The sequence below is a fragment of the Tetrao urogallus genome, assembly GCF_951394365.1.
Source record: "Tetrao urogallus genome assembly, chromosome: 1".
Taxonomy (NCBI): domain Eukaryota; kingdom Metazoa; phylum Chordata; class Aves; order Galliformes; family Phasianidae; genus Tetrao; species Tetrao urogallus.
In genome coordinates, this window is record NC_136813.1 from 21,512,899 (window position 1) to 21,539,413 (window position 26,515).

At 37.8% G+C, this 26,515-nt stretch overlaps 1 protein-coding gene across 2 annotated transcripts in view; it reads left to right on the forward strand.

Annotated features, from left to right (window-relative positions):
- Positions 1–26,515, forward strand: part of FRY (FRY microtubule binding protein) — a gene marked incomplete at both ends in the record, with an annotated part of 159,987 nt that overhangs the window by 37,820 nt on the left and 95,652 nt on the right. For both annotated transcript variants that reach the window (XM_079549123.1, XM_079549124.1), the window contains 11 exons: positions 7,493–7,546; positions 15,285–15,424; positions 17,630–17,720; positions 18,123–18,202; positions 18,322–18,402; positions 19,375–19,543; positions 21,923–22,015; positions 22,111–22,209; positions 24,582–24,683; positions 25,792–25,895; positions 26,384–26,492. In XM_079549123.1, the coding sequence (XP_079405249.1) occupies positions 7,493–7,546; positions 15,285–15,424; positions 17,630–17,720; positions 18,123–18,202; positions 18,322–18,402; positions 19,375–19,543; positions 21,923–22,015; positions 22,111–22,209; positions 24,582–24,683; positions 25,792–25,895; positions 26,384–26,492 (1,122 nt within the window). The remainder of the gene's footprint in view (positions 1–7,492; positions 7,547–15,284; positions 15,425–17,629; positions 17,721–18,122; positions 18,203–18,321; positions 18,403–19,374; positions 19,544–21,922; positions 22,016–22,110; positions 22,210–24,581; positions 24,684–25,791; positions 25,896–26,383; positions 26,493–26,515) is intronic.

Below are 26,515 nucleotides of genomic sequence, written 5' to 3' on the forward strand. Positions count from 1 at the left end.
AAATAAGGTTAAAACAAAATAAAGTGTTATGGTGTTAGCCCAGACTTTACAACTTGAATGTATTCAGATAGATTTGAACCTGGTCTGGAGTTCACTCATTTACAAAGTATTCCTTTTAGCACAAAACTCTGAAAATAAACAGACAAGAAAACTTCCTTTCGTGGTTGTGCTGCAGCTTAGCACAAATTTCAGTAAAATCATCCTTTGTGCTCCTTAAAATTTTCCAAATTAAAAAAAAAAGTATGTGTTAAAAATATTTCTTTCAGAATTGGCCAGAGACAATCAGCCATCAGACATCAGACATCAGCCATCAGCCATCAGCTCTTTTCAGCTCAAGACACCTTTGTAAAAGGATGTATTTCTTTTTTACCTACAAGAAAGCACCTTATTTAGCGACAGAAAAATAATACAAAATACACAAATGCTGGCAGCAGTAGGTTATTTTTGATTTGTATTTTTTTTTTGCAGTTAACCATATATCTTTAATTGCACTTAACCTTTATTTAAAATTGTGACTGTTTCTTATTGAATTGAATTGAGGGCATGTCTGGGAATTTTTTACTGGTCAAGTAAGAATGTCAGAGTTCTTGAGTTGTTTGCACAGGAAAATTCATATTTGATTTTTGTATTTTTTTCTTTCTTGTTGCATGTTCTGTTGAGAAAGTTGTATTGCTAGTTTCTTCACTGCACATCTAATAGCTTGGAAAAAAAATCAGTGAGTTTGCTTCTTTTTTCAGTTTGCTTGGAATTTACTGGTAGTAATAGCAGAAGTATTACTCTTGAAATGTGATACTTCTTTGGTTTGTTTTGCCATTTTTTTTTCTGAAATACCACTTATAACCAAAATTTTTGAGAGTCCTTATTTTAATGTTGTAAAGGGTGGTCAGGCACTGGAATGGCTGCCCAGGGAGGTGGTGGAGTCGCCGTCCCTGGCAGTGTTCAAGAGGCGCCTGGATGAGGAGCTATGAGAGATGATTTAGTGCTTGTGGTACTAATAGGAATGGGAGGGTGGTTGGACTGGATGATCTTGCAGGTCGTTTCCAACCTTGTGTGATTCTGATTCTGTGGCAGACAGCCTGCGTTAAAGATGTCCATTGTGGGAAGTGGGATCAACAGGCAAAAATGAGCCTGTAGTACCTGATGCAATGACAGAAGCCATCGCTGAGTCACAGCAGTAGTGGATGAAGTGGATGTCAAAGAGGCGAGATTCAGTGCCAACGAGTTGAAAGCCTGTGCTTGAAACAAAACTGAAATTTTCTTACACAGTTTTGTCTTCAGCAGTGCAGCATTACTGTGCACAGTCTTTTCCACGAGAATGAAACAGAAGAGCTGTTAAAAAGAAAAGAGAAGTTGAGAAAGAATAGTGTGGTTTCCTGACCAGTATTGAGTCTGTCTTCTAAACATGCACCTTTCATCATTTTTGTGCAATATCTGTAATTAATGTTTTTGACCTGACTTTGCTAAAACAAAAACTTCGGGGAGATAAATATTTTTTCTCTATATATTTAATAGCCACTTGAAATAAGCTGATTTTCCCCATCTGAAATACCAAGTATGCTTACTGTTGGTTTTGTACTTAATTTTCAAAAGCTACATGATGTTTAGCCGTGTTTTCTTTAACGTTTTCGGTGTCTGTAACATTGTTTCATGCAGAGATGTGATGTTTTTTTGAAGAAACCATGGAGATTATGTGTTTGATTATGTGTTTAGGGTCTCCTTTTGATTAATTTCAAGACTTAATAAAGGAAGTACCCTGTAATGTTTGTTTTACTATCTCTGTACCTTACACAGCATCTTATGTAGGTATCTGATGGCTAATTGATGCTGAGCAGAGCAACAATGTAAATTAAAGATTGGCAAGTTGTATTTTTATGCATGAGGACCTTCTGGCATGCAAAGAACTGTTGTGAAAATGTGGGATACTAATTGCCTGTTTGGTAAAAGCTCCAGGTGGGCAACATCTGTGAGACGATCAGAGTAAACAGATTTTAAGTCAAAAAGCTTGACTCTCTTAATTACTTTGATATAAACTAACTAAGCTTCTAGGGGTGGAGGGATTTCTAAATAGTAAAAAGGTAAATTAGAGATGAAGATTAGTTCAAATAAAGTTTAGAATCATTTTCAGTACAATAATATCTTATGGGACTGTAGATGAATTTTTGAGAAAGTGAAACAGAGGTAAATACCACATGAGCTTACTCAGTGGAGGATGAGCAGGGAGCACGGTGAGTGACGAGCAGCCAGCCATGTGGAATCAGGGACAGAGCTCCCTTTAGGGGCAGCTGGCTGGTAGGTCGGCTCTCGGCTCGGCCCTGTGTTAAGGCGACGCCTGAAGGGTAGGTAGGTGCTTCTACTTAGAGTAATGGTTCACGTGCCCAGGCTGCAGAAACAAATTGACTTTGTGGCATTTCCTCCTAGATGATAAAGAGAATAGTTCACTCACCATGTGAGTGCAGGATTGGCAGCAGTACATTTTCTTATGTTTGTATGTACAAACAACCAGTGGCAAAATGATAAATGCAGTGTGTTTGATCCAGCTCTGCTAGGAGCACAGCTTTTCCTATGAGACACCAACCACCCTTCATTCCTGCTCTAAGGAATACAGGACAAGGACGCGCAGTTTCTGTCAGAGTTTATGCGGGCATTGATAGGCAGAGAAGAATTATGCTTGGGGTTTTTTGGTGAAAAAAAAACCTTAAGATTGCATTTATGTGTATTTTATATATATGTTTTGGCTACAGCAGTTGGATGTGGTCTGAGTTTTACAAGAGCTCCATTCTTCTGCTCTTGTCTTTTGCTAACTGTTCTATCCAATCAAACTACACAGTTGAGTGTGTACAGCTGCATTTAGCATGTGCTGTAGTTATATCAGAATAGTCTTGCATTCCCCATGCTCTTAATAAAAAAATGGGTTTTTATCACAGTGAGTAATACAATAACTGTTACAGTTTAGTAGGAATAATGTGCCTAATGGTGAGGTTAGAAGTAACTTCAAGTGACGTTGTCTGTCACAATAACACAGTGATATAGTAAAGCTTAATAGGCTGTACAACATCATTTTGTTTTCCTCTTTCCCTGAACACTCAGTTCTGTGACAGGTGGTTTAGAAAAGCTCTTCCTGTGTAAATTTACCCAATTACATTTGTGTAGCAACCCGAAAAAGCATTAATATATTAACTGTTGAAAGTAGCTGACTTGTGCAGAAATCTTTCACTCTGACTATGTTAATTGAGGTGTTGAGTGATACCTTACTTTTCAGATAAATAAAAAATATTTTATTTAGTTCATATGTCCAAATGTGATAAAATATACATTTGCTATTGCATATTCAACATACTCTGTTTTATTAGATTCTATTAATGCTCTAGCAGAGTAACTGTGGAAGGAAAGTAATTTTTAGGTGAGCATTTTGTTTTGTAAGCATTGCTGATGAAAAAGTTTAGATTTCATTTATAGAAAAGTGTTTTTTTCAAATATTAAATGAAAAATTGTCTTTCCTGATCTTTCCCACTTATTTCTGATATGTATCCATATCATGGAAGTTTACAGTTCTGAAAAAAATAGTGTACAATTGAAGGCAGCACATCAAACAAGAAATTATGATGTTTACCTTAGTGATTGAAAGTGGAAAAGTTATTATTGAGATTCCATTACTTTGTAATTTTTCAGATGTGTTTTATAGCCCAGAAAGCTCTACGCTTTTCACCTTAATCAAACCTTTCTTTATTCATATTTTGTGGTTGTAGGCTTTGGCTCCTAATTCAGGATACTTATTCATCTCAAATTTGGAAGACCTTTCTGTAGGATGTATTATAGCTACAGAGACTCAAACAGAGTCAGCTCATCATATAAAAGGGCCTCTTTGCGATTTCTGAGTTAGATGGGCAATAAAATCAATAAATAAAATAGTGCCTCGAAGCTGGAAAACATTTTTAAATTTCTTAAGAAACTTTTCAATGAGTGTATCTCCAGGATAAATAGAATGCTATGGAAGCTTTTACTAACAGGCAGTTTCACTTTATTAGGCTTCTTAACCATGTATTTGCTTGTCCTGAAGCTGTGGGATGTAATGAAAATGTCTACTGTGATGAGTAGAAAAATACTTTGCATAGTAGCTGCTGTAGCAGTAACGTCAAAAACATTGCATGACGTGAAGTGGTAGGATTTGTAAGAGTATTTCAGCTAAGTGGTGTAGAATTGTAGTTTACAGTAGACAAGAATGCCAACTGCATAAAGAAAAAATACCGTTTTTAAAGGACTCTTAGAATACCTGCATGTATTTAAGCTAAGGTAGAACATGAAGTCTCTTACAGGTAGCAAGAAGCACACTTCCTGTCTTCTAATTTTCTGTGCTGAAACATTGCTGGATAACTGGAAGAATCAGAAATGGGGAAAAACTGGTTGATAGGAGAAATGCAGTGTTGCTGGTTGTCGCCATTCCTTCAAGGGTGCAGTGAGCTGATCTGTTGTGGCACCCTGCTCCCAGGACGGGGTTGCACTACAGACATGGCTCCATGCAGTCAGCATGGGGGTATCCAGGACCCCCAGGCAGAGGATGAGGAAGAGGCAAGAGAGGGTGCAGAAGAAGCTGTCTGCCAAGGGAACCAAGAGAGGGGAAGAGGCAAGAAGATGCAGGAGGGGATGAAGGGAAGAAAAAGCCTTAAAATGGGGATGTTGGGAACTTAGAACAGCAGAACCATTCCTGGCTTTGGTACATGCCCCTGGCTCATCTCCATCCCTGGGATGCCTTCTGCTTCTGCCAAGCCTGTTGCATAGCCTGTGAAGGTGAGTTACAGAATCAGAAAATCCTGAGTTGGAAGGGACCCACAAGGATCACCAAGTCCAACTCTCAGCTTCACTCGGGACTACCTAAAATTCAAACCATATTTCTGAGCATTTTCCAAGTGCTCCCCAAGCTCCAGCACCTCAAGGCTGTGCCCACGGCCCTGGGCAGGCTGTTCCATGCCCACCGCCCTCTGGCACAGACCCTTTTCCTCACCCCCAGCCGCCCTCCCCTGACGCAGCTCCATGCCGTTCCCTCGGGCCCTGTCGCTGTCACACAGAGCAGAGCTCAGCGCTGCCTCTCAGCATTCTCTGCTCTGGGCTGAGCACGCCAGGGGCCTCAGGCACTCCTCACACACCTCAGCCTGCAGACCATTACCCATTTTTGCAGCCCTCCATTGGACACTCTCTAATAGCTTTGTGTCCATTTTGTACGGTGGCACCCAAACTGCACCCAGAGCTACAGGTGAGGCCGCACAGTGCAGAGCAGAGGGGACGATCCCTTCCCTCAGCTGGCTAACAGTGCTGGGCCTGGGGCACCATGCAGTGTGTCTGACGCTTTGCAGTGAACGTGCCACAACGTGGGAATCCCTGATCTAGTGAGCTGTAAGAAGGCAAGAGTTACATTGCCTTTTCTGAAAGGAGGGATCTTCACAGACTCAAAAGCACAGCCTCTGAGGAGTGTTGTCATCAGCTACTGAAGTATTTGTGAGGTGTGCCTGCATCCACAGGCAGGGTGCGGGTAACCAGGGCATTTTCAGGGTTGTAGTGGCAGACCTAGGTTCGCAGGGCTCGTTTCTTTTGTTTTAAGCATGGTCTTCTTACAGATAAGCATGTAATGAGAAATTCACATTTCTGCCTGGAACACTGAACACGTTTTTGCACAATTTTATAAAATGCTTTGCAAGCCAGTGTTGCAGCATCAAGCATTGTAACACAGAGCTTCTGGTTGCCAAAGTCCAGAAGCTATTGAAAAAGAACTTAAGAAACTTCACTGCAGTAGCACAAGACTTCTGTAACAGAATAAGAAATTTAGTAGTAACAAAAAAAAAAGTGTATGTATAGTTGTTTGTTGTTTTTTTTTTTTTAATAAACTGCACCAATTCTCATGGTCCAGGACCCATGAAGACTTAAGAAATTTTTTACTTTTAAATGAACTCAGCAATAATTTTGAATGATGATCTGTCTTCCATTTCAGTGAGCAGCAGATAAAAGAAATATTATCCACCCATGAGACAGAGCTCAGTAGAGTCGCACTGAGCTACCAGTGGAGGGTGAGGACTGTGGAGTGGTTTCATGTGTCTGTTACTGGGCTGCAGGATTTGGCATTGTCTGTTCATCTCCAATAAACTAGTCATAGAGTTCTAATTAATAGGTGTTGTGCCACTAAATGTAACCTGGAAAAGTAACTTTATACATTAGAGGTAACAATGAAAAATGTTAATGTCCTGGATAAATCAGTGACTCAGTAGAAAATACTTCAGTTTTTCTGTTTGTTAGGTAGTCAGGGGATACTGTTGTCACTCTGCAGCCAGACTCCTTGCCAGCTGGCATTAAGTGTATCAGCATAATTAATTTCAAAATCAGTCAGCAGATGACACTGGAAAACATTTTCTGCAGAAGGCAACATTAAATAACAAAAATATTTTGTATCACTTCAGGTCTTTCCATTTTGCATCCATTGCCTCTTGTCCTGGCACAGGGCACTCCTGCCTCCTGAGTCTCCTCTGCTCTACACTGAACAGTCTCAGCTCTCTCAGCCTCTCCCCATAGCAGAGATTTTTCAGTCCTCTAACCATTTTGGTTGCCTTCCATTGGATGCTTCCAGTTATGTTCATGTCTCTCTTGTACTGGGGAGCCCAAAACTGGACCCAGTACTCCAGGTCCAGCCTTACCAATGAGGTGTGGAGAAGGATTGCCTCAACCTGCTGGCCTAATGCAGCAAGAATACCATTAGTCATCTTAGCAGCAAGGGCATATTGCTCAAAAGTGTTCAACTTGGTGTATACAAGGATTCCTGGGTCCTTCACTGCAGAGGCTGATAATTTAATACAATAGTACAATAGTTTACTTGTACATGCCACAGTAATTGAGCCTGCTTGGCAAAAAAATGCTGTAAAGGTAAATGGAGACTCCTGATCTGTGCCATTCTCTTTGGCCTTCCCAGATAGTTTGAGAGTGTATGTTGATAAGCAAAAAAAAATATTTTTTTCTTTTAACATAACACAGTCACTTTTTCACAGCAGTCTTCATTAAAGATGAACCTTCTGGTACCTGATGTAAAATCACCTTTCTTTCAGTGTGTGCTGTGATATAGTAGATATATGAACATCTTTGCACTGCTTGGTAGTAGTGTAACATGATGGTACATCCTATAGGTAAATACTGCTCCTTAGGTACATATTGGAGAAAAAGTTGTGTATTTTCTACTATTTTGAAGTATTTTATAGTTATCAGTATGAACACCAAGTAAATCAGATGTAATAAGCAGTTAATCATTTCCTTTCTTTTAATACACTGAAGACACACTATCGGCGTTAGTTTATATGTGTGCATGGGTCTTCTTTCACATAAAACAGTCTCTCCAGCATGAAAGGATCAGGTGGGAAATTATGTAAACAAAAATCTAACAGAGAAATAATACTAGAGCTGGTAGAATGTATTATAATATTGATTTTAAGTAATGCATATTTAATATATTTTCTTTTAGGAGAAGCCACTGACCAAATCTCTGCAACGAGGAGAAGACCCCCAGTTTGATCAAGTAAGACACTTGGAGTGAAATTGTTTCTGTTTCTCAAGCTGTAAGACAAATACTTGAAAAGCAATCTAGTGTCATAGTACTGTCATAGTACACTGCAAAATAAAATCTGTCAATGCACTTTAGTAGGATGAGTGCTTTGCCTAACCGTTCTTGTTTTAAATTAGGAATGTCTTCCATTATTTTCAAACTTTTCTGCCATAGAATTTCTTGATTTTTGTGGCATATCTGTTGTGTTATTTTCTGCCTGTTTCCTCTGATTGAGGTTTGAAGGAACCTTCATACCTTATTGACATATCTGGTTTTTGAAAGAGGTTCATGGTCCCCAGACATTAAAAAAAAAAAAAAATCAAGGAAAAAAATATTACATGAGTAACCTATTTTGAGATAAAGAAAGCTGTAAAAGAATTTAAGGAACATAAAGATTGCCAAAACTCATCCCCAGCAAAGAGGAGGAATAGACACAAGGTGTGTCATAAAAAAAACCAAAGTCATTTGCTACTCCACCATTCCTGTCTCAGTTTCCAGCACTGAGCTTTGTGCTTTGGCCATTGCTGCCTGCACCACTGTGCTGCTGGTGGTTCCATAAATACAGGACAGAAGAAAGTAGCAGCAGTGACTGAATCACCTGAAAGCAGTTGTGGCTAATGCCATAAGCTGCAAGTACCACACTGAGACATGTAACTTCGGGTGAGGACATACATATGGGTAGTACTTCAGAACCCAAAATGAACTGAACTGCTTTTATTGAATCTTCTGGTACGGTAGAAATATTGTGCCAGAAGAAGAGATGCCTTGTGAGGTCCAGAAGGGCTCATTTCATAATTTTAGCTTGACAAAATGACCCTTTCTAGGTTGTTCTGTAGCCACTTTTGCGGGAGGGGAAGGCTGTCAAGCAGGCTGTCCAGGCAGGCATAGGGCAGGACTGCTGTTCTACAGTTCTGAGCATCCTGCCTGCTTCTGCTGGCCACAGCCTCTGGGGAAGCCATCCACCGTAGGCTGAAGGAAGCTGCTTTGTGAGTGTCATAACTGGTAATGATTTTTTTTTTTTTTTTTTTTTTTTTTTTTTTTGTGGTATTTTGACTTTAATTTGATATTTTTATTTTTTTTTTCCCTTCCTGTGGGGAGAGTTTTAGATATAAATGGGAAAGAAAAACAAATTAAGCCACCCATATGCAAAACCTGTGATACTGTTCCTGCAGTGTGTTAAGCAAACACATAATGGGTGGCCTTGATTACTCGTGGTTAGGCAAAATGTGGCCCTTTAGAAGGAAGAGTAAGAAGACTTAATGCTTCTCCTGATTACTGACAAATAGAAAATTGAACAATCAATTAGTGTGAACAGTGTATACTTCTCTAGAGTGAAGCAATTTTGCCTTTCCATCTGTGGCATTTTACTTTCAATCGTTGGGCCAGGGGGGAACCAACAAATGCAGACTGAAAAATAGAGGCACATTATATTACATACAACGTTTGTGTATATTTCTTACCACATATCTGAAGTTCTACCTTGCTATGTCTAGAGAGATGGCAGAAAAAATGTAGAGCGGAGGTTGCCTTAAACCTTCTTTTAGAAAACCTTGCTTTCATTTCCATGAAATTTTCCAAATAAACTGTCCAAACTGACATTTTCAGGCTTTATGTCAGCCTGAGTTTTTGGCAGTGTTTCACTTGTGAGGTTTTACTTTGTTTTCTTCTTACACAGCATAGTCATTTTTTGTTGTTGTAGTGCTCGTGGGATTTACTTACACCCATCGTAACCCACTGGGTTAGCTGTACCTAGAAACTCATTCTAAAATGTCGCAGATTAGACAGATTTCAGCTAGAGTAGGGACAGTAAGATAGAGCAAAAAGTCTTTTTTTAGTCGTCATATTTGATTCAATTTATTTGATCAATGCACCTCAGTGTTACAAAGCTGTTTTACAAATGAGTATGTCAGCTTTATAAAATTGTCATGAACATGCAGATATTCTTTGCTGATATTAAAAATTAAATTCTGATCTAGCTGGGAAACCTTGCATATTGTGATAATATACAATACTGAAACCAATATTAAAAATTAGAGGCCTTGTGCTTTTAGCTCTAACCATTTGTGTTTACTTTATAAATTAACTTGAATATGTAGAATATGTGGGATGAAGAAGGACTAGTTTGATAATCCCTTGTTTCTACTCTCTAAATTTGGAAAATTTTGGTATTTATTCCAGAAACAAAGTTATCTAGCAAGAACAGAAAAGGCAATAGATAACATTCCTGCCATTTCTAATTCAGAAATTGAGGAATCGCCATGAATAAGTGTTACCAAGAAGCATCTATTAACTTTCAAGTGGTATCTAACAGTTTTTTGGTTTTCAATTTGAAGGCATTAAAAATGGCACAATCAGAAGAACCTAATTTTCCCAAATCAAATTCTGAAGGCTTCAAACAAATTGCCTGTATTCAAGTCAGATGAAATTGATGGGTGGAACAAAGTGAGGCTCTTAAAATATCTGAGCTGCATCTTAACTGTAAATTGAAAAGCAGCAAAAGTAAGGCATAGCCCAATTTCAAATTTCAGGTCAGCTTCAGAGATGGAAAAAAAACAGCTTTAAAAATACCCTTTGCCAAAATTTATAACAAGCAGAGTGGAGCTTTAGCTACCTTCAGCAATTAGAATGAAGTTTAAGGTTGAAACTTCTGAACCAGGAATGTATCTTAAAGCATTGTTTACTTTTACTGAACAGCTTTATCTCTGACTGTCAGAAAAAGAGACTCTCTTCTGTCTGTTCTCAAACACCATTTTAGGAATTCTGTTTGTGGTTGTGATCACAGCTCCAGGATCTGGGGACCTGGCAGTGCACATGCATAGCTTATGAGGTGATGCCAGACAATACTGTTTCTTTCCATATGGGTGTAGTATCAATGTCTCCTGGTAGGCAGACAGCATTGTCCTGTGGTTCTGTCTAGCTGTCAATTGCATCAACATCCTCTAACTCATAATAGTATCTTGAGCAATCTATGAAGTAATCTCACTTATCCTGACTTGCAGAACATCTCACTATTAGCCTCACAAACTGGATTCCTTACACTGACTGTATTTTCTTTGTTAGGTATATAAAGAAAACACATACTGGAGAATATATAATTTCCATATATGTTATCTTTGTTACGTATTTAAAGTTATGTTCTACAAGTTCTTTGTTTGACGACTTTACTTGCCTATTGGCGAAGAGTCCTACTGCTCCAGCATTAGCACGCTCCGTCTCACCAATTACAGGAATGTTATTAAACATAGTACTACTGAACTATGACTTAAGCTTCCTCTTACAGGAAACCATGAAGTTGCAGTACGTGAAAAGATCAAAAGGCAGAGCAAAAAAAAGCATAATTATCCCAGAGGCTCATCCTCACCCAAGGAGACATTTTTATTAGTCTTCTCTCAGCGCACACTAAAGTATCTTCTGTTGCACAGAATAGAAATGTTCTGTGAATCGATGGCACTGAAAGCAGAAAAAGGGCATCGTGTATTCTTGGACCAATCTGCAGACATTTTTCCCTATAAAAATACAGCATGAATGTTATACTTTGGCCCTACTCATGACCTTCCATGGCATTGACAATTTTACAGCAAGACTTAGTTTTCATGTGAAACAGTCCATATGAGGTCTCTTGTGTGAGAGTTTCAGCACAATCTACAGAAAAGTTTGTAATCGTTTTAATTATGCTTCTCTCTCTTCTTAGAAGTGCCTTAAACTAGAGAATATGGATTGGAAAAAGACAAAGCAGGTCAAGCTAGGAAACTAAGCATTTAGTAATAAAAAAATGTGGGAATACCAAAAATAAATAAGACAGCAGACAACATGCTAATGACTGTGTCCCTCTTCATAACATCCTAACTGGGGTAGGTAATGTGCTGATGATTATTTCCATCCAAAATGAGATTTGTTAGCTGCAGTGAGTGAGTAATCATACCCTCATCACTGTAGCAGCACTGCAGTTCATAGAATCACGGAATCACAAGGCTGGAAAGGACCTACAAGATCTTCTAGTCCAACCGTCCTCCTGTCACCATTACTACCCCTTTTGTGTTTTCACTTTCACTGTATCTTATATGTGGTCCTTCTGCAGTAGGGCATGTGATTAGAGGAAATAAAACAAATGATGCTAATGGGGACATAGGACAACACTTGGCTTTTGCTCAGAGATTTGAGTGAAACAATATGCAAAGAACTAAACAGTATTATGATACTATTTTTTGCTCACACAAGTGAAAACCAGCGATTCCAACTTTATGTTACCAGTTTTAACAATTCCCAGACACATGTCTTTTGCCCCCAGAAATGTTTAGACACAGAGATGAAAGATGAATGAAATAAGATCTACACAAACTCAGCTGTGCTGTTTACATCAAATGCTGTATTTTACAGATTTTTACATTAGTGTTGGATTGTTTAGAAATCTTAACATTTGCAGGAAAAAAAATGTTTTGTTTCCAAGGATCCAATAAGAATTCCACCACATACCTACGTTAATAATAGCTTGGTGTAGTTCATCTCTCTACCATCACCTCCAAGATTAGGTTATTTGAAATAGAAATTTCATTAACTTTATCCCCTTAATTTATTGTATTGAATATGAAATCCTGGTCTTAACTGTTGACCATTATTATTCTGCAGTTGATTTCAAGGAACATGAACGTCATTGTAGCTTTTATTTTCCTTGAATCTGTGTTGTTTATAGTTACAGAGTTTTGTTATAGACATGCACTGGATGGAAAAAATGTTGAAGGAAGGGAAAGCATTATTGCATGGCTATGGGTGTCCTAAATATAGCTAAGAAAACATCTATCAAATTCTGCTTCTTTCAGTATCTTTGATAGAAAAAAGTGTAACCTCTCTTGTAATGTCCATTAATTTAAGTATACACAATGATTTGAAGACTAGAGTGTGCAGACACTCTCTGAATAATAGTTCAGCAAAAAATAAATCAACACTGCAAAAATGAAGTACTAGATTTCTGCCTTACTAAAATGGCAATCAAATGCACGTTTGACATACATACTGATAAGTATGGTGTATGAAAAGAAGAGAGTCAGTGGATCAGTGGTGCTTTTGAAAGGAGAATTCAGTTTTGGATGCATTTGCTGTTAAAGCATGTAGAAATTTCATATGTGAAATGAAAAACAACATTATTATTCATCCCGTTAGGGGGAAACATTTCTTAGGTTCCTATTTTGACAGCATACCAAGACTTGTATGAAAGTATATAGATTGTAGCAAACTACCTGGACAGAATTTTATTCCATTTATTTTCACATATTAATCCAAAATAAATATTAAGCATTTACATGAAGTATGTTTAGTGCTCTGTGAGCACAAGTTTTAAACAGCTCCACGCTTGTGCAGATTTCTTATCCTGAAGTTATACAGTAGGTGGTTCATTTATGATGGAAGAACATGATCATTTGTACAACAAAGACATACTTGTACATCTGTGCACTCCCTTTCAGGAGCAGCACAGAGCTAGAATTCATCTCCTTTCTGGACTTCCAATAAATGAAAGGGTTGAGTAACCAACACGCTGGCTAGACTTCCCTCCCTTCCTGTTCCCTGAGAGCCAGGTCTTTGCCCAGTCCACCCTTCCTTCCTGTCTTAAAAGTGCAATGACAGAAAGATTTTTTAAAAAGTTATATTGACCTTTTATCCCTGCTAAAGGCACGCACTGTAAATTCAGCAGAGAAGGTATGGCTTGGGGAGATTTAACAGGATTCAGTTTGACTGTTTATAGGGAGTGAAATTGTGTAGCTGACATTGAAGGAGGACTAATGATAGACAGCCTATGGGGACATCTGACTGAAACCATTTTCTACTTGCAGTTAAATATTGTAATCTTTTAAAAGATATTGAGCTTCAAGTATGGGTTTTTTTTTTTTTTTTATGAGCATTGCTGTGATCTTAAAAATAGATGCTTCTCTCAGAAAACCTTGTTGTTTCTGGGTTTTATGGTTTTCTTCGGGAAACTGTTTTTCATTGCATCTCATAATGAACAGCTGCTGTTGTGGCAGCTTCAGAAAACCTTCTAGCAAACAATAAAGAAGCAATTGAAATGTCTGAGCAGGTAGTGAATCGTCTGCTCTGGCACTGGCTGATTCATGTCTTTTAAGATCTTATCTGAAGCCTTATGCTTAAAGGCTTTGGTATCCTTCAGCCTGGGCCACTGTAATAATTCATCCTGGAAGGCCTGCTGTTGCTGCTGCAAGCATGGCCTCCATGCCATCTTCCACAGCAGCTTGTTTTCTATTTCAGATAATAATGTATATTGGATCGAGAGCATTCCTAAAATGGAACTGTTACATAAACTTTCATTTTTAGCTTTCTAATGCTCTATATTTAATTTTAGACCGTAAGATCTGAACGCAATCAAAACAATCATACTTTATCCTCAAAATGTTTCCTAAACTTTAGACCACATCACTATGAGTAAGTTGAATTCTGAGTCTGACAAACGGAAAAAAGAGATGAGAGTTATTTATCTGAGCTGTCTAAAATACACTAAAATTGTCATTTAAGGCACAACTGACATTGGGAATGGTGTGAACGGTGCTCAGATTCCTGATTTTGGTCTCATTTTAGTTGCAGACTTCACATGGGCTTTGTCTTATGCAAGACACAAGACTGCTGTTGTTCCACAGCACTCAGATGTGCTGTTTTGCATTCAAGCACATGAGAAAACCTGGTGGAGCTGCTGACATAATCAGCCTACCTGGCACAAAGTACATTCAGCTCCTGCACTCAGCACTTTGTAGGATCAGACCCTGCATGATCCTGAGTTCGTCACAAAACTCCAGATCAGGATTTCATTCATTCTTTAAATGGTTTTCTGTTTGTTGTTTTTTTTTTTAATGTACTCAAATGCAGTGGCTGTAAGCGTTCAGTTTCAACACTTATATGGTCCTCTTGGATAAGATTATGGTTGTTTGTTTTACCCAAGCTTCTGATCTTTCACATATTGCTGGTTTATGGTTTCCTGTAATAGGAAGTTTAAGTCATAGTTCAGGAGTAACAGTTCAAAAATATTCAGTAACGTTGCTGTAATTGGTGACAAAGTTTATATCAAGTGAGCAGTAGCGTTCTTATCCGGTATGACACTAACACTGCTTATTCAGGGACTTCTAAGGAATGACTTTTAACTATATTTTACTTGTTCACAAAAATATGGAGGAAAGCATATGGAAAAGAGAAGTCTAAATTACCATACATGATCCTAATAGCAAGATGCGTTTACATAGCCAGTTAGTTAAGGTTATCTCAGAGTTCATGGGTTTTCTCAATTTGTTACGAACTTCAGGAGGGACATTCAGCAGTCACACACCACCCGTGAGCCAGTACCACTCCTTAATCATCTTTTCCCCTCCTGTCCTTACAGTGCGCTCAAATTAAATATCAACACTGTGTAATGAATAAAAACAAGCCCCTTGAAGAGCTAGGTGTTTTACTGTTGAGTTGGAGGATGTGTGCATTTTAGTATTGTCAATTAACAGTACTTATATTTCAAGAGGAAATGCTGAATATTAGGTATATTAGGTACCTGAAGTTGGACCGTAGATTTATAACTTGAAAAAACACGTGAAAGCAAGAAAGAAAATGTTAAACTATTGAATGTGCTTTTTTCTTTTTTTTTTTAATTATTATTATTTCTTTCTTTTGAAGAAGGTAGAGGGGAGCCTTGATCACTGTTTGCATTGTTGTATTTTCCCTGTAGGTAATAAGCTCAATGAGCTCACTTTCAGAATACTGCCTGCCCTCTATTCTGCGCACTTTGTTTGATTGGTACAAAAGACAGAACGGCATAGAAGATGAATCTCATGAGTACAGACCAAGAACAAGTACTAAATCCAAAAGGTATGATTTTTAATGTTTTCATGTGCTAGTGACAGATTCTAGGTGAAATATATTACATTTCACCTGTCAGCTTTTGTACATTTATTGAAAAGTTTTTTTCATGTTCTTGGAAATCTGCTTTTAGCTTTAACATAAATGAGGTAATTGTGTCTTTAAAATTATGCTGCAGTTAGTTAAGACACTGGTTCTTGCTGCTGTTTTGTATACTGCCATGTTATTTAAATAGTGGCTTGTATAAGCTACAGAATAAGTCTTCTTCACTCGTGAGCAGGTAATAATTCTCTGACATTTAGAAGGAGTTTTTTTCATGCAGCATTGTGCTTTGTCAGAGAAATTTCACCTACGGCTGTTCTCTATCCAAACGACTGCATTGGTTAACGAGCTTTAGTAACATTGACTTTACTCTTAAACAAACAAGCAGGCAAAAAGAAAAACCCCAGGACAAATATATTGATCTCTTAAATATCAGGAGTTCCTTGGCAATAAGTAAACTGATTGACATTGAGTCCTGACCACTTAGTACAGTACATTCTTTAAAGTTTTTCTGAATACATCTACACACTTCATTGAAACAGCAGACTTGGTGTTTGGAATCACACTGGCAGTTCTTTAGATTACAATCATAAAATGGCTTAGGTTGAAAGGGACCTTAAATATCGTCAAACTCCAGCCAGCCTAGGCAGGGACACCACCCACCAGACCAGGCTGTCCAGGGCCCTATCCAGCCTGGCCTTGAACACCTCCAGGGATGCCCCATCATCCACAGATTCCCTAAGCAGCCTGTGCCAGTGCCTTATCACCTTCTGAGTAAAAAATTGCTGACATCTCATCTAAATTTCCCCTCTTTTAGTTTAAAGCCACCCCCTTTGTCCTGTCACTATTCGGCCATGTAAAAAATCTGTCTCCTTCACCCTTAGAAATTCCCTTCCTGTACTGGAAGGATTACTTTTAGTCCAGTATCTACAAAAGTCAATGGTTGCTGGATTGAAGGGATAAGATCTAGTTTTAGATATCAGCAAGGTAGGTATGGACTTGCATCATGCTCTCCTAGATTCTTTATGGTGACTGTAAGGAGGCTATTTGAAAGCATGATTCATCAGTTTGTGCATTGGCATGAGATGAATCCTTGTCGTAAAATGCCTCTTTGTGCTGACTGCCCCTTATTGGAGCCTTTTACAAGACAGTCAGTTTATATATAAGTTCACATAGAAGTCTTCAGGAACACCACTCAAAATCTAGTTGAAGGGCAGTTTAACAGTGAACCAAGGCCACTCTGTCCATTGATAGTATTACAAAAAGTACATACAAGCAGTCCTTTCTCCAGTTAATGTGAAACCAGGAAAATCAAAATGCAAATAATTCATTTCAACACTGATCAAGCAGAGATTTTAAACGCGTTCTTAATTAAAAATACATAAATACATTCAAAATCAATTATTGAGAAGTGTGCTGGGATCTATTGCCCAAAAGCTCACTGAAGTCAATGGTACTTCCCTCAGAAGGTCTACGGGACTGTTTTTTGAATATTGAATATTAACAAAAAGAATTTTACGTTTCATGTCATCTTTTCAGTGCACTTTGTAACTCTGATCCGTTGATCCATGCAGATATGTTTTGTAGTTCTGTTGCAAGCTACTCACTTCAGATTCACCAGGAATGTATTTTTACATAGGGCAAATGATGCCAAAGTAGAAAAAAAATAGCATTGGAACAGTTTCAAAAAAAAAAAAGTGATTTGGTTATGAATTCTCCATCAGTATTTAAAGGCAGTTTTTAAAATTCATCACAAGTCTGTATCTGAATTTGATAACACAAAATAATTTATTGTTTCCCTTCCAAGTGTAGTTGAGAACTGTCTAACTGATGCCATCAGCAAGGAAATTGAAACAAACCCATTTGTTATACTATAGAATCCAGGTTTCCTTGTTTTTTGTTATGTTTTTTTTCTCGAATAGGCATACTTAAACAGGAAAGAAGAAGAAAATGGAAAGTCATATTTCAATATCTGAACACAGGGGAATGTAGCAAGTTAGATTTGTTTTATTTGTCTCAGATTTTAAGAGTCTCAGTGCATTACTTCTGAAATGTAATGCAGTTTTGAAAAATAGAGCATAATCCCTTGTTAACTACATATGTAACCGAAGAAAGCACATAATGTGATTTATAACATATCTCCTAAATGGTGTGCTTCTTTTGATTTTGCAGTGACGAACAGCAAAGGGACTACTTAATGGAAAGAAGAGATCTGGCTATTGACTTTATATTTTCTTTAGTATTAATAGAAGTTTTGAAACAGGTATGGAGTTCTTCAATTATGTATTAAATAGTAAATCATGGAAATTACAAAATTTGTTTTATAAAGGATTCTTGTTTCTGTTTCCATCTCCAAAAATCTAACAAAAACGTCAGATACCCCCTGTATGCTTGTTCATTGCCGACTTTCTTGCACATGTGGCATATGTAGTATTCTGCACTCATGCAGACTTCACTCGGACAGGTTTTTGAAATGAGGTATTTATCTTCAATTTTAAATGAACTTTAAAGGGACAGCTCATTTCAGCTGTTTTATTAGCTAGCTGCTATTTCTAGTGGTATTGTATCTGTGTAGGAAAGGTACCCACAAGTAATATTAATACTAAGGTATTTGGCTTAAAGTGTACTATATGTGTACCAGTTATGTTTTATTTTGTGTTTTCAGATTCCACTTCATCCTGTAATAGATGCTTTGGTACATGATGTTATTAACTTGGCTTTCAAGCACTTTAAATACAAGGAAGGGTAAGGCTCTTTTTCATACCAAAATTGTGTGAAAAAAACCTACTTGCTGACTTGTGTAGATTGCATTTAAGCACCAGACCCCTGACTGACAAACAGAATTCTTTCTTCTCTCTTGCTAGGTACCTTGGTCCTAACACTGGAAATATGCACATTGTCGCAGATTTATATGCAGAAGTTATAGGTGTACTAGCTCAAGCAAAGTGAGTAAAATTGAATACCATACGTAAAGGAAACCTGAGTAGTTTTATTTGCTTAGTATGCAAATATTCTGATTCTCTCAATTTCTTTAAAGATAGCGCACAGTAAATCATTTCATCTCATTGGTCCTCTGTTCATTCAGGTGGTCTAGAGCATAACGTTCAGAAAATCAGAGACTTCCTGTTTCCGTTTTGTGTTCCTGTGTTCCAGTCATCCTAAATAAATTCAACTAGACTAAAAAATTAGCAAAATTATTTTCCCTATCTCACCGATGACGGCTGTGGAAACCCCAAAGTGCTGAAGAGAGCTATTTCAAATAGTCTTTTTTCTGTATGCTATTTTTTCTCTAGCTGGGCAAACCTTAAAATGGCTGCAGCAACTTGGCAATATTTTAAAGTCTTTCTGTAGTTATTTCAGTTTATTATTTAATGCAACTTCTTCTGAATCCCGTAGATGATTCTTATGGATAGAGAATATCAGCAGACTCATGAGAGAGATAAAAAATGGGCACAACCTCTGTCCCCTATCCCGAGCTGTAGTTAATGTTATTGTAATGACTGTTAGAAAAAACAGAAAGGCAAAAATGGCCTATTTGAATATTTTCATGGTTATCATTTAAGCCTTTTCTTTTGAAAACACTGCATGTACTTTTCATGATCCTTCAACTTGAATTTTTTTAGTAATGTGAGAGGGCTACTTTAATGATACTGTTAGCTCAAATATTAAAAAGAATCACAAGTGGACAATAATTGGAAAGATGTAGTTACCCGTAAGGACTAAGATCAGGCTGTACTCTTTATTTTTCTTTTGAGTTTGTCAGAAGTAAAAGAAAGCTGAACAGAAAGAAATCTATTCACCAGATATTTTACAACCAGATGTGAATCTTCTGTAGCTTTTTCCCCATTTGAATGCTTTACAATACATTTCAAACATGAATGTATACTGTTCTGTAACTAACCAATATGAATTCCTAGATTTCCTGCTGTAAAGAAGAAATTCATGGCAGAATTAAAAGAGCTACGGCATAAAGAACAAAGCCCGTATGTAGTTCAAAGCATTATCAGTCTCATAATGGGAATGAAATTCTTCCGTATTAAGATGTATCCTGTGGAGGACTTTGAAGCTTCTCTTCAGTTTATGCAGGTAAAATTCCTGTTGTGATACTTCAGGGGATTTTTCCACACATAATTCTCAGTCCTCCAGTCTCCTAACTCAGGAATGTATCATTTCAAATTGTCATGAGTCATATACTCAAGTCCCCATCTCCTCCAGCAGAAAGAGTTTTTCTCCAACAAAAAGAGTAGAATCACGACCTCACATACTGGCATCCCACAGCCATTCCTTGCCCTGCATCCCTGCATAGCTGCTCACTGCCTCCAAAGTCAATTTTCCACCCTTGACATAGTTGCCAAAGAAGAATGGAATTTCTGATGTAGAAAACCACAAAGGAAGAAAAAGAAATGAAGCAAAAGCTGGATGGAATTTCCCTTGGATGGATTGTCACCTTCCACCACACCTTCATGCTCCTTCCTCTATAGGGTATCCTGTACCCATCCAGTTTGAGAACCACAAAGACAGAGCATAGTCTGTCTGGCATGCATGCTTTGAACTAACATATTATATTATTCTGTAAAAAGAAAATCGTATGTGTTTCAACATTTCCACATTTCTGCCTGGTAAAACATGGTAGGTTGTATGCCCCGCAGCAGGTTTGTTTTGCTTAACCTTTTTATCTGCTCTTTTTTCTTGGAATCGTATTCATAGATGCAGAGTTTGTAGCCAGTCAGCCAGTAAAATGAATGTTTTATGTAAATCTCCATGTAAGATCAGCTTATTAATAGTGTCAGTGGAAGGAAAAATAACCATATTTAATATTAGATGCTGACAAATAAGGATTTGGCATTGGAATACAAATGCATACACACAGAGGTATGCAGAATAATTTCTCTAAACCTTGAATGTGAATCACGTTATATTTGAATCTTGCAGTGTTTTAAACCATACTTAACAGTACAGAAAAAGTTCGTTTTTCTTCTTACCTTGTGTTTTGATATATGAATGCAGCTTATTATGTGTTGACTTCATGTAAGTTATTCAGAGATGGCAACACATCAAAGCAGTGCGTGTTCAGTGCACAAGTAATATGAGTGGATGTGTTGTGTTCTTACTGCACGGCGCTGTTGGAATCCAGTGTTCACTGCTGTTGAAATTGGAAATTAGTGAAGCTCTCATGCATTAGGCTCAAAATCTGGATGCTAATAATCTCTGTCTTGCTCATCACTGGAGTATCTCAGCACCTAATGAATTTTTATATATCCTACAGTGTATCATAAGATTCACTGTAGATAATGATCATACATATCAGTGATCCATAAGATGATCCTACACTGCATCATAAGATATTTAAGATATATGTGATATATATATATATATGTAAGATGCTTTGTATTGTATATGAAAACCAATTTTGCTCAATTTGATAAAACACATATATAGTTTGATTCTGTGGTAATTCATCTATTTGTTTAAGTATCTACATAGAGTGCTACAGGCTCTGTCATACCAGCTCCACTCTGGGAGAGAGACATTTTCAAAGGGTGAGCTGACCTCAGCAGTGGGCTCTGGCAGACCCTGACTTTCACCACCAACTGGAGAAGGCCACGAAGGCTACTGGCTTTGATCAAGAGCCTCAGCAGTCTAGCAGCAGTGGCTGTAGTGACTGAAGTTACATGATGTAGAACCCTGTGTATAGGCTTGATCTAATCTGTAAACTGTTCTATACGCATGTGCAGGGAAAAAGGTCAGTGGGGATCTTCCTCATAAGGTCAGTGGCTTTTGGGACCTTGGATCTAGAAAAAAAAGTAACTGGACTAATACAATTTGTTGTCCTCAGAGAAGTTAACAGAAACAACAGATGTTTATCTTCTCTGCCTCACATCCTGAGCAGCACAGTTGTGTGGATAGTAGCTTGCTGCATTATGTAGGACAAAAGTACATTTTTTATCTTCCCTCTCAATTCCCAATTGCAGGCTGGAAATCACACTGTTGTGTTTTGATCTTTCATCAGCAATGCACCATAGCAATTAAATTCATCCCAACATATTTGCTGTAAGATTGTTCCTTGCCACTTTATCTTACTGGAGAAATATGTTGCTTTTCTGGCCTTACAGTGCATTACATAAAGCAGACTGTGTGGAGTATTCTTCCTGCTTCTGAATATATAGAGAGGGAAGGCATGAGATCAGCCCCTGCATCCATCTCACTTTCCCCAAAACACTAACTAGAAAAGCTGGAGTAAGGAGAGAGTTTGTGGATCACAGTGGTTGGAGCAATAGATCCTTGGCCTTGATTTGTGTTCTGCTTTGTGCTTGCAGCAGAATGCAAATTTAGAACTTATCACACAGTGCAAGTATTTTCTGTGTGCTTGGCAAGACTTTTTTTCTTGATATGCACTGAGCAGTCTTTGGATGTCTTTATTCCAGCTGATACACAATTTATGGTTCTTGTTTTCTTTTGTTTTAGGAATGTGCACATTATTTCCTTGAAGTTAAAGACAAAGATATCAAGCATGCCCTGGCAGGACTGTTTGTTGAAATTCTAGTCCCCGTAGCTGCTGTGAGTTTTATTTTGGGAGTTGTTTGCATAATTTCTTTAAATTAGATAAAACATCTTGAGAAATGGTGTTTCATTAACATGGCATTTTCTTTCAGGCTGTTAAAAATGAAGTGAATGTCCCCTGTCTGAGGAACTTTGTTGAAAGCCTGTATGATACAACACTTGAACTTTCTTCACGAAAGAAGCACTCATTGGTTGGTAACTTTAAGAAGCAGAGGCTGAAATTCACTGTCAGAAATATCCCTTTAACAAGGCTCTTGGGAAATTCACAAAACTAGTTGCAAAACTTTTTCTCTGTTTGACTTTATAGCTAATGCATTTCTGTTTGCAGGGTAGGCTATCGTTTCTGCAAAGAAATAACCATATTTATGTTATTCAGAATACGATCTTAATCAGTCTGAACCAGGCAGATGTTTTCAGCTTCTGGGGCTCTGGCTACTAAACCGTTAGGTTTTCTCATACTTGCTATGTGTAAACATTAGGAGGAGAGAAGAAAGAATAGAGTTCATTTCTTGTCAAGTGAGACATGTGGGAACAACTCTTTCACGGGGCTTAAATAATATTTTGTAAGAATGAAAATATGTATAACACATGCCCTTTTAAATCCGTAACTTGGCTACTGTGCAGCTCTCTGTGTCATTTTTTTCTTGTGAGATGAACAGTGGCGCTGCAGTGTATTTTTGGAAGCAGAGTTGATCTGAGTTAAATGAAGATCTGAGTCAGTTTGACGCTGGCTGCCTTAAGCACTTGGTGTCTCCAACTGGGTCAGCGCACGTCAGCGCTGTGCTGTTAGCATTTTGAAGCCTTGGGCCTTGTAAGTAAGGAAAGTTGTCGCTTGTCCTTTCTTTCTTGTTGTAGGGGAATGTCCCAAAGTCTCACCTGTTTCCAGGTATTTCGACAACTGCTACTCACCTGTGCTAGAGAATCTCCTGGGAGGACTGCAGGAGTGTGCTGCTGCTCCCTGCCACTGTTGCACTGCCCACATCAGTTACACAAATGCTAGGGAACGGCCTAAGCATTCTCCAGGATACAGTTCTGTTTGAATTACTAGGAGGCTTGGGACAAATTTCTGATTTCTCTCTGCTTGTGTTTGTGTGGTTCTACTCCACTCTGCCAAGTTAATAAAGCCTTGTTGAAACTATAGCAGGGCAAGGGCTTTGCTGTACAGTTTTCACACTAAATAGAACTTCCCCAAACTGGTGGCTGTGCTTGCCAAAGTCAATAGTACATGCTTGAGAAAGGATTGCGCAGCTGGGGATTAGCATTTGATTGCTTGTCTACACATACCACACTGGAAGCTACATAGTTAAAAATGACAAAATAGACTAGATCTTTGGGAGGGTGTGATTAGAAATGCAAACATTGTGAGGAGAAGGGAAGAAGCAAACAGCCAGCAGAAATAGCTGCAGTGCATACTTTCAGACCTCAGGAAGAAAATGTGCTCTTTGGAGTCTGAGAAGGACCTTCTTTTCTGAGATCAGTGTTTTGTGAATCAGCACATTTACTGAACAGGCAGGGTGGGGACCTCATTTTCTGTCTGAAAGAGTCTGGTCTGAGCTAGCTGAGGTTCTCTTAATAGTAAACAAAGAGAACTAGGAAACTCCAGGAGATGGTTTGTGTGTCTTCCACTCGAGGGCTCTGAGTTAGGATGAGTTTAACAATCTTGGTATGTGTCTGAGCTCTGTGATCCTGCCAAGTGCTCATAGCATTAATCTCGTAAGAAAATCTTTGGAAAAAGTTATCTTCTGCTATATGGACTTTGGACATAAAGATTATAAAAGTAATAATTAATGTACATTTGCCATTTGCTCAAGAAATTAGGTGAAACCTAGATATGGGCAATTTATGTTATGTATTACAGGATTTTGGAGTGTACTTAAAGTAGACTGAGCTGTGACTAATGCTGGAGTTTTAGCATTAATTTTGAGAATCATTGGTCTTTAAAAGTTATCTTATTTTACTATATTTTAAAGTCCTGATTGGCTGTGTTAGCATGAGAATTGAAACCAAAAAGTCTTGCTGAAGCAGCTACGTCAGATTAAAGTCAATAGGTACATTTTTGCCCCTTGTTACTTTCTAGTTCACAGGATGTAACCAGCAGCAGACCCAGGCATTGTCTGTAATTTAGCACACCTCAGCAGTGCATTTGACACATCTCCCAGTCAATGTCATGACTGCTGATTTTGAGAAGTAATTGAGTACTCAAAAATCCCAACAAACTGTGTCAGTCCTGCAGTTTTTATAATAAGATGTGGATGTTTCCGTGCTATCTTTTGTCGTTTAATTGACAGAAATTAACCCTGTCAGAGTTTAAAACTATGCCCCTTCTTTGGGTTTGTGATTGTTTTGTAAGTAGGCATTTGTTTGGTTTTGATGCATTTGTAAAACACATCTTTAGCAGCTTTAGAGAAATGTTCATTTTTAACCTGTAACAATGTGTTTTTATTGACTAACGTTGCACAAAATGATAGATTTAGAACTTTAACATTTGCAGTAGCTCTTTTAAATCATTTTTATATTTTGTAGATGCGTGAATAATATATATCATCATCTATTTCCTGTTTAGGCTTTGTACCCTTTGGTAACATGTCTACTTTGTGTCAGTCAGAAGCAGTTCTTTTTAAACAGATGGCATATTTTCCTCAACAACTGCCTGTCCAATCTCAAGGTTAGTATCTTCTGTTTTTAACTACCGTATTAAAACTTAATTAATATTCAGTCTCTTGATATGTTGCAAATCCATTTTAGGTAATCATGCTGGATTATTGCCATTAGTTGATCCATACATACTTTTATGCACTGACAGTACATAGTTAGCTATGCAGATTTTGTTGATAACAACTAAGTATACTTCTGCCTAGTTCAATTTTCTCCTGTTTTTCTTCCTCAAATGAAGCCTGAGTCAAACAGTTGTGACACAGGCAGTGTTATTGCTGAAAGTAGCTTGAGTGACTTACCAAAGCTGGCCCAATATTAACTTGCTTTTTTCACGAAGGTATTCTCAAATCTATTACTTCCACAATAACTAGAGTGCCATTCTGCACCTGAAGTGGATTCAAATGAAAAGATGGTTCCCAACCCTACCTAAGCAGTGAAGCGGTCAGCTGAAATGAAGGGCCTCTTTCCTGCCACTTGCTGAGCCAGTGGTTTGGAGACCTCTGCAGAAGGCACAGGTAGAATATATAATCACTGTCTCAGCTTGGAGTCACATGGTGGAGGGGGTCTCAGTTAACTGGATGTTGAAATGGAAAACTGTATTGCCAAACAGTCAGAAATCATATACTAGTCCAAAAGTTTCCAAAAATAAATGGCAATCCAGACAGATAATCCAGTGAAATCTAATTAATTCCAGATGCAACAATATCTGGGCCACCCTAAGAATTTGAAGGTTTTTGGTCTTTCTCTTTTGAATATCTTCTATGTTCTTCATACCAGGTCTGCATCATAGGACAACACCTTTTATACTCACAGAATCAACTAAGGACAGCATTTTCTTTTCAGAGTCAAATTGAGTTGGCTTTCAAATGCATATTTTAAATTGTAATCTGTATTTAATCCGCACTAACCTGATATTTTGCTTTTCTGACAGCTTATATAACACTGGGAGAGGTAGGTCAAATGCATAGGTATCCTGCAGCTACAGGGATGAGGGTACTGGGCAGCTGTGGGTCTATATCTTTTTTTAATGTCACTGTACAAACTCTGAATCGTGACATCCATTAAGTGCAGAACTTCGTCTCTAGTTTCTGTCTGAACTTTATTTTTTTTTTTTCTAGAATAAAGACCCCAAAATGGCTCGAGTTGCACTGGAATCACTGTACAGACTACTGTGGGTTTACATGATCAGAATTAAATGTGAAAGCAATACAGCTACCCAAAGGTAAGGCGCTGTATTTGTTATGATAAAAAGGACTTGCAGAGCAGATCTTGCCAATGAAGAGGTGTTACAGTTCTCCTGAACTCCTTTGACTTAAACCTATTCATGCTGTTAAAAAAAAAAAGCACTCAAAAGTACACAATAAAATACTCCCTTTTGTGTCCCTGTTCATTATTTGCCCACCCTGTGGAAGAACAAAAAATCACGCTCTGCCTCATTAAATTTAGAAGTAGTTTATTGTTATAATATAATATATAATATAATAAAATATAATATAATATAATATATAATAGTCATAATATAGTAGTGAAATAAAATAATTGCACTGAATTTTTTAGCTAAGGATCAGAACAAATTATGCCATTACTTTTTCATATAAGAAAATACTTTCTTAATTTTGTAAATGGTATTGGATTTAAAACTTACATTTCATGACCATTGAAGGTCTGCAAGGACCAGAACTGTCTAATGCTTTTTTCTTTCTTTTACAGTCGACTTATTACGATTGTCACAACACTTTTCCCCAAAGGGTCCCGTGGTGTTGTGCCAAGAGATATGCCCCTAAATATCTTTGTGAAGATAATACAGTTTATTGCACAGGTATGGGAGATCCATGTGTATAT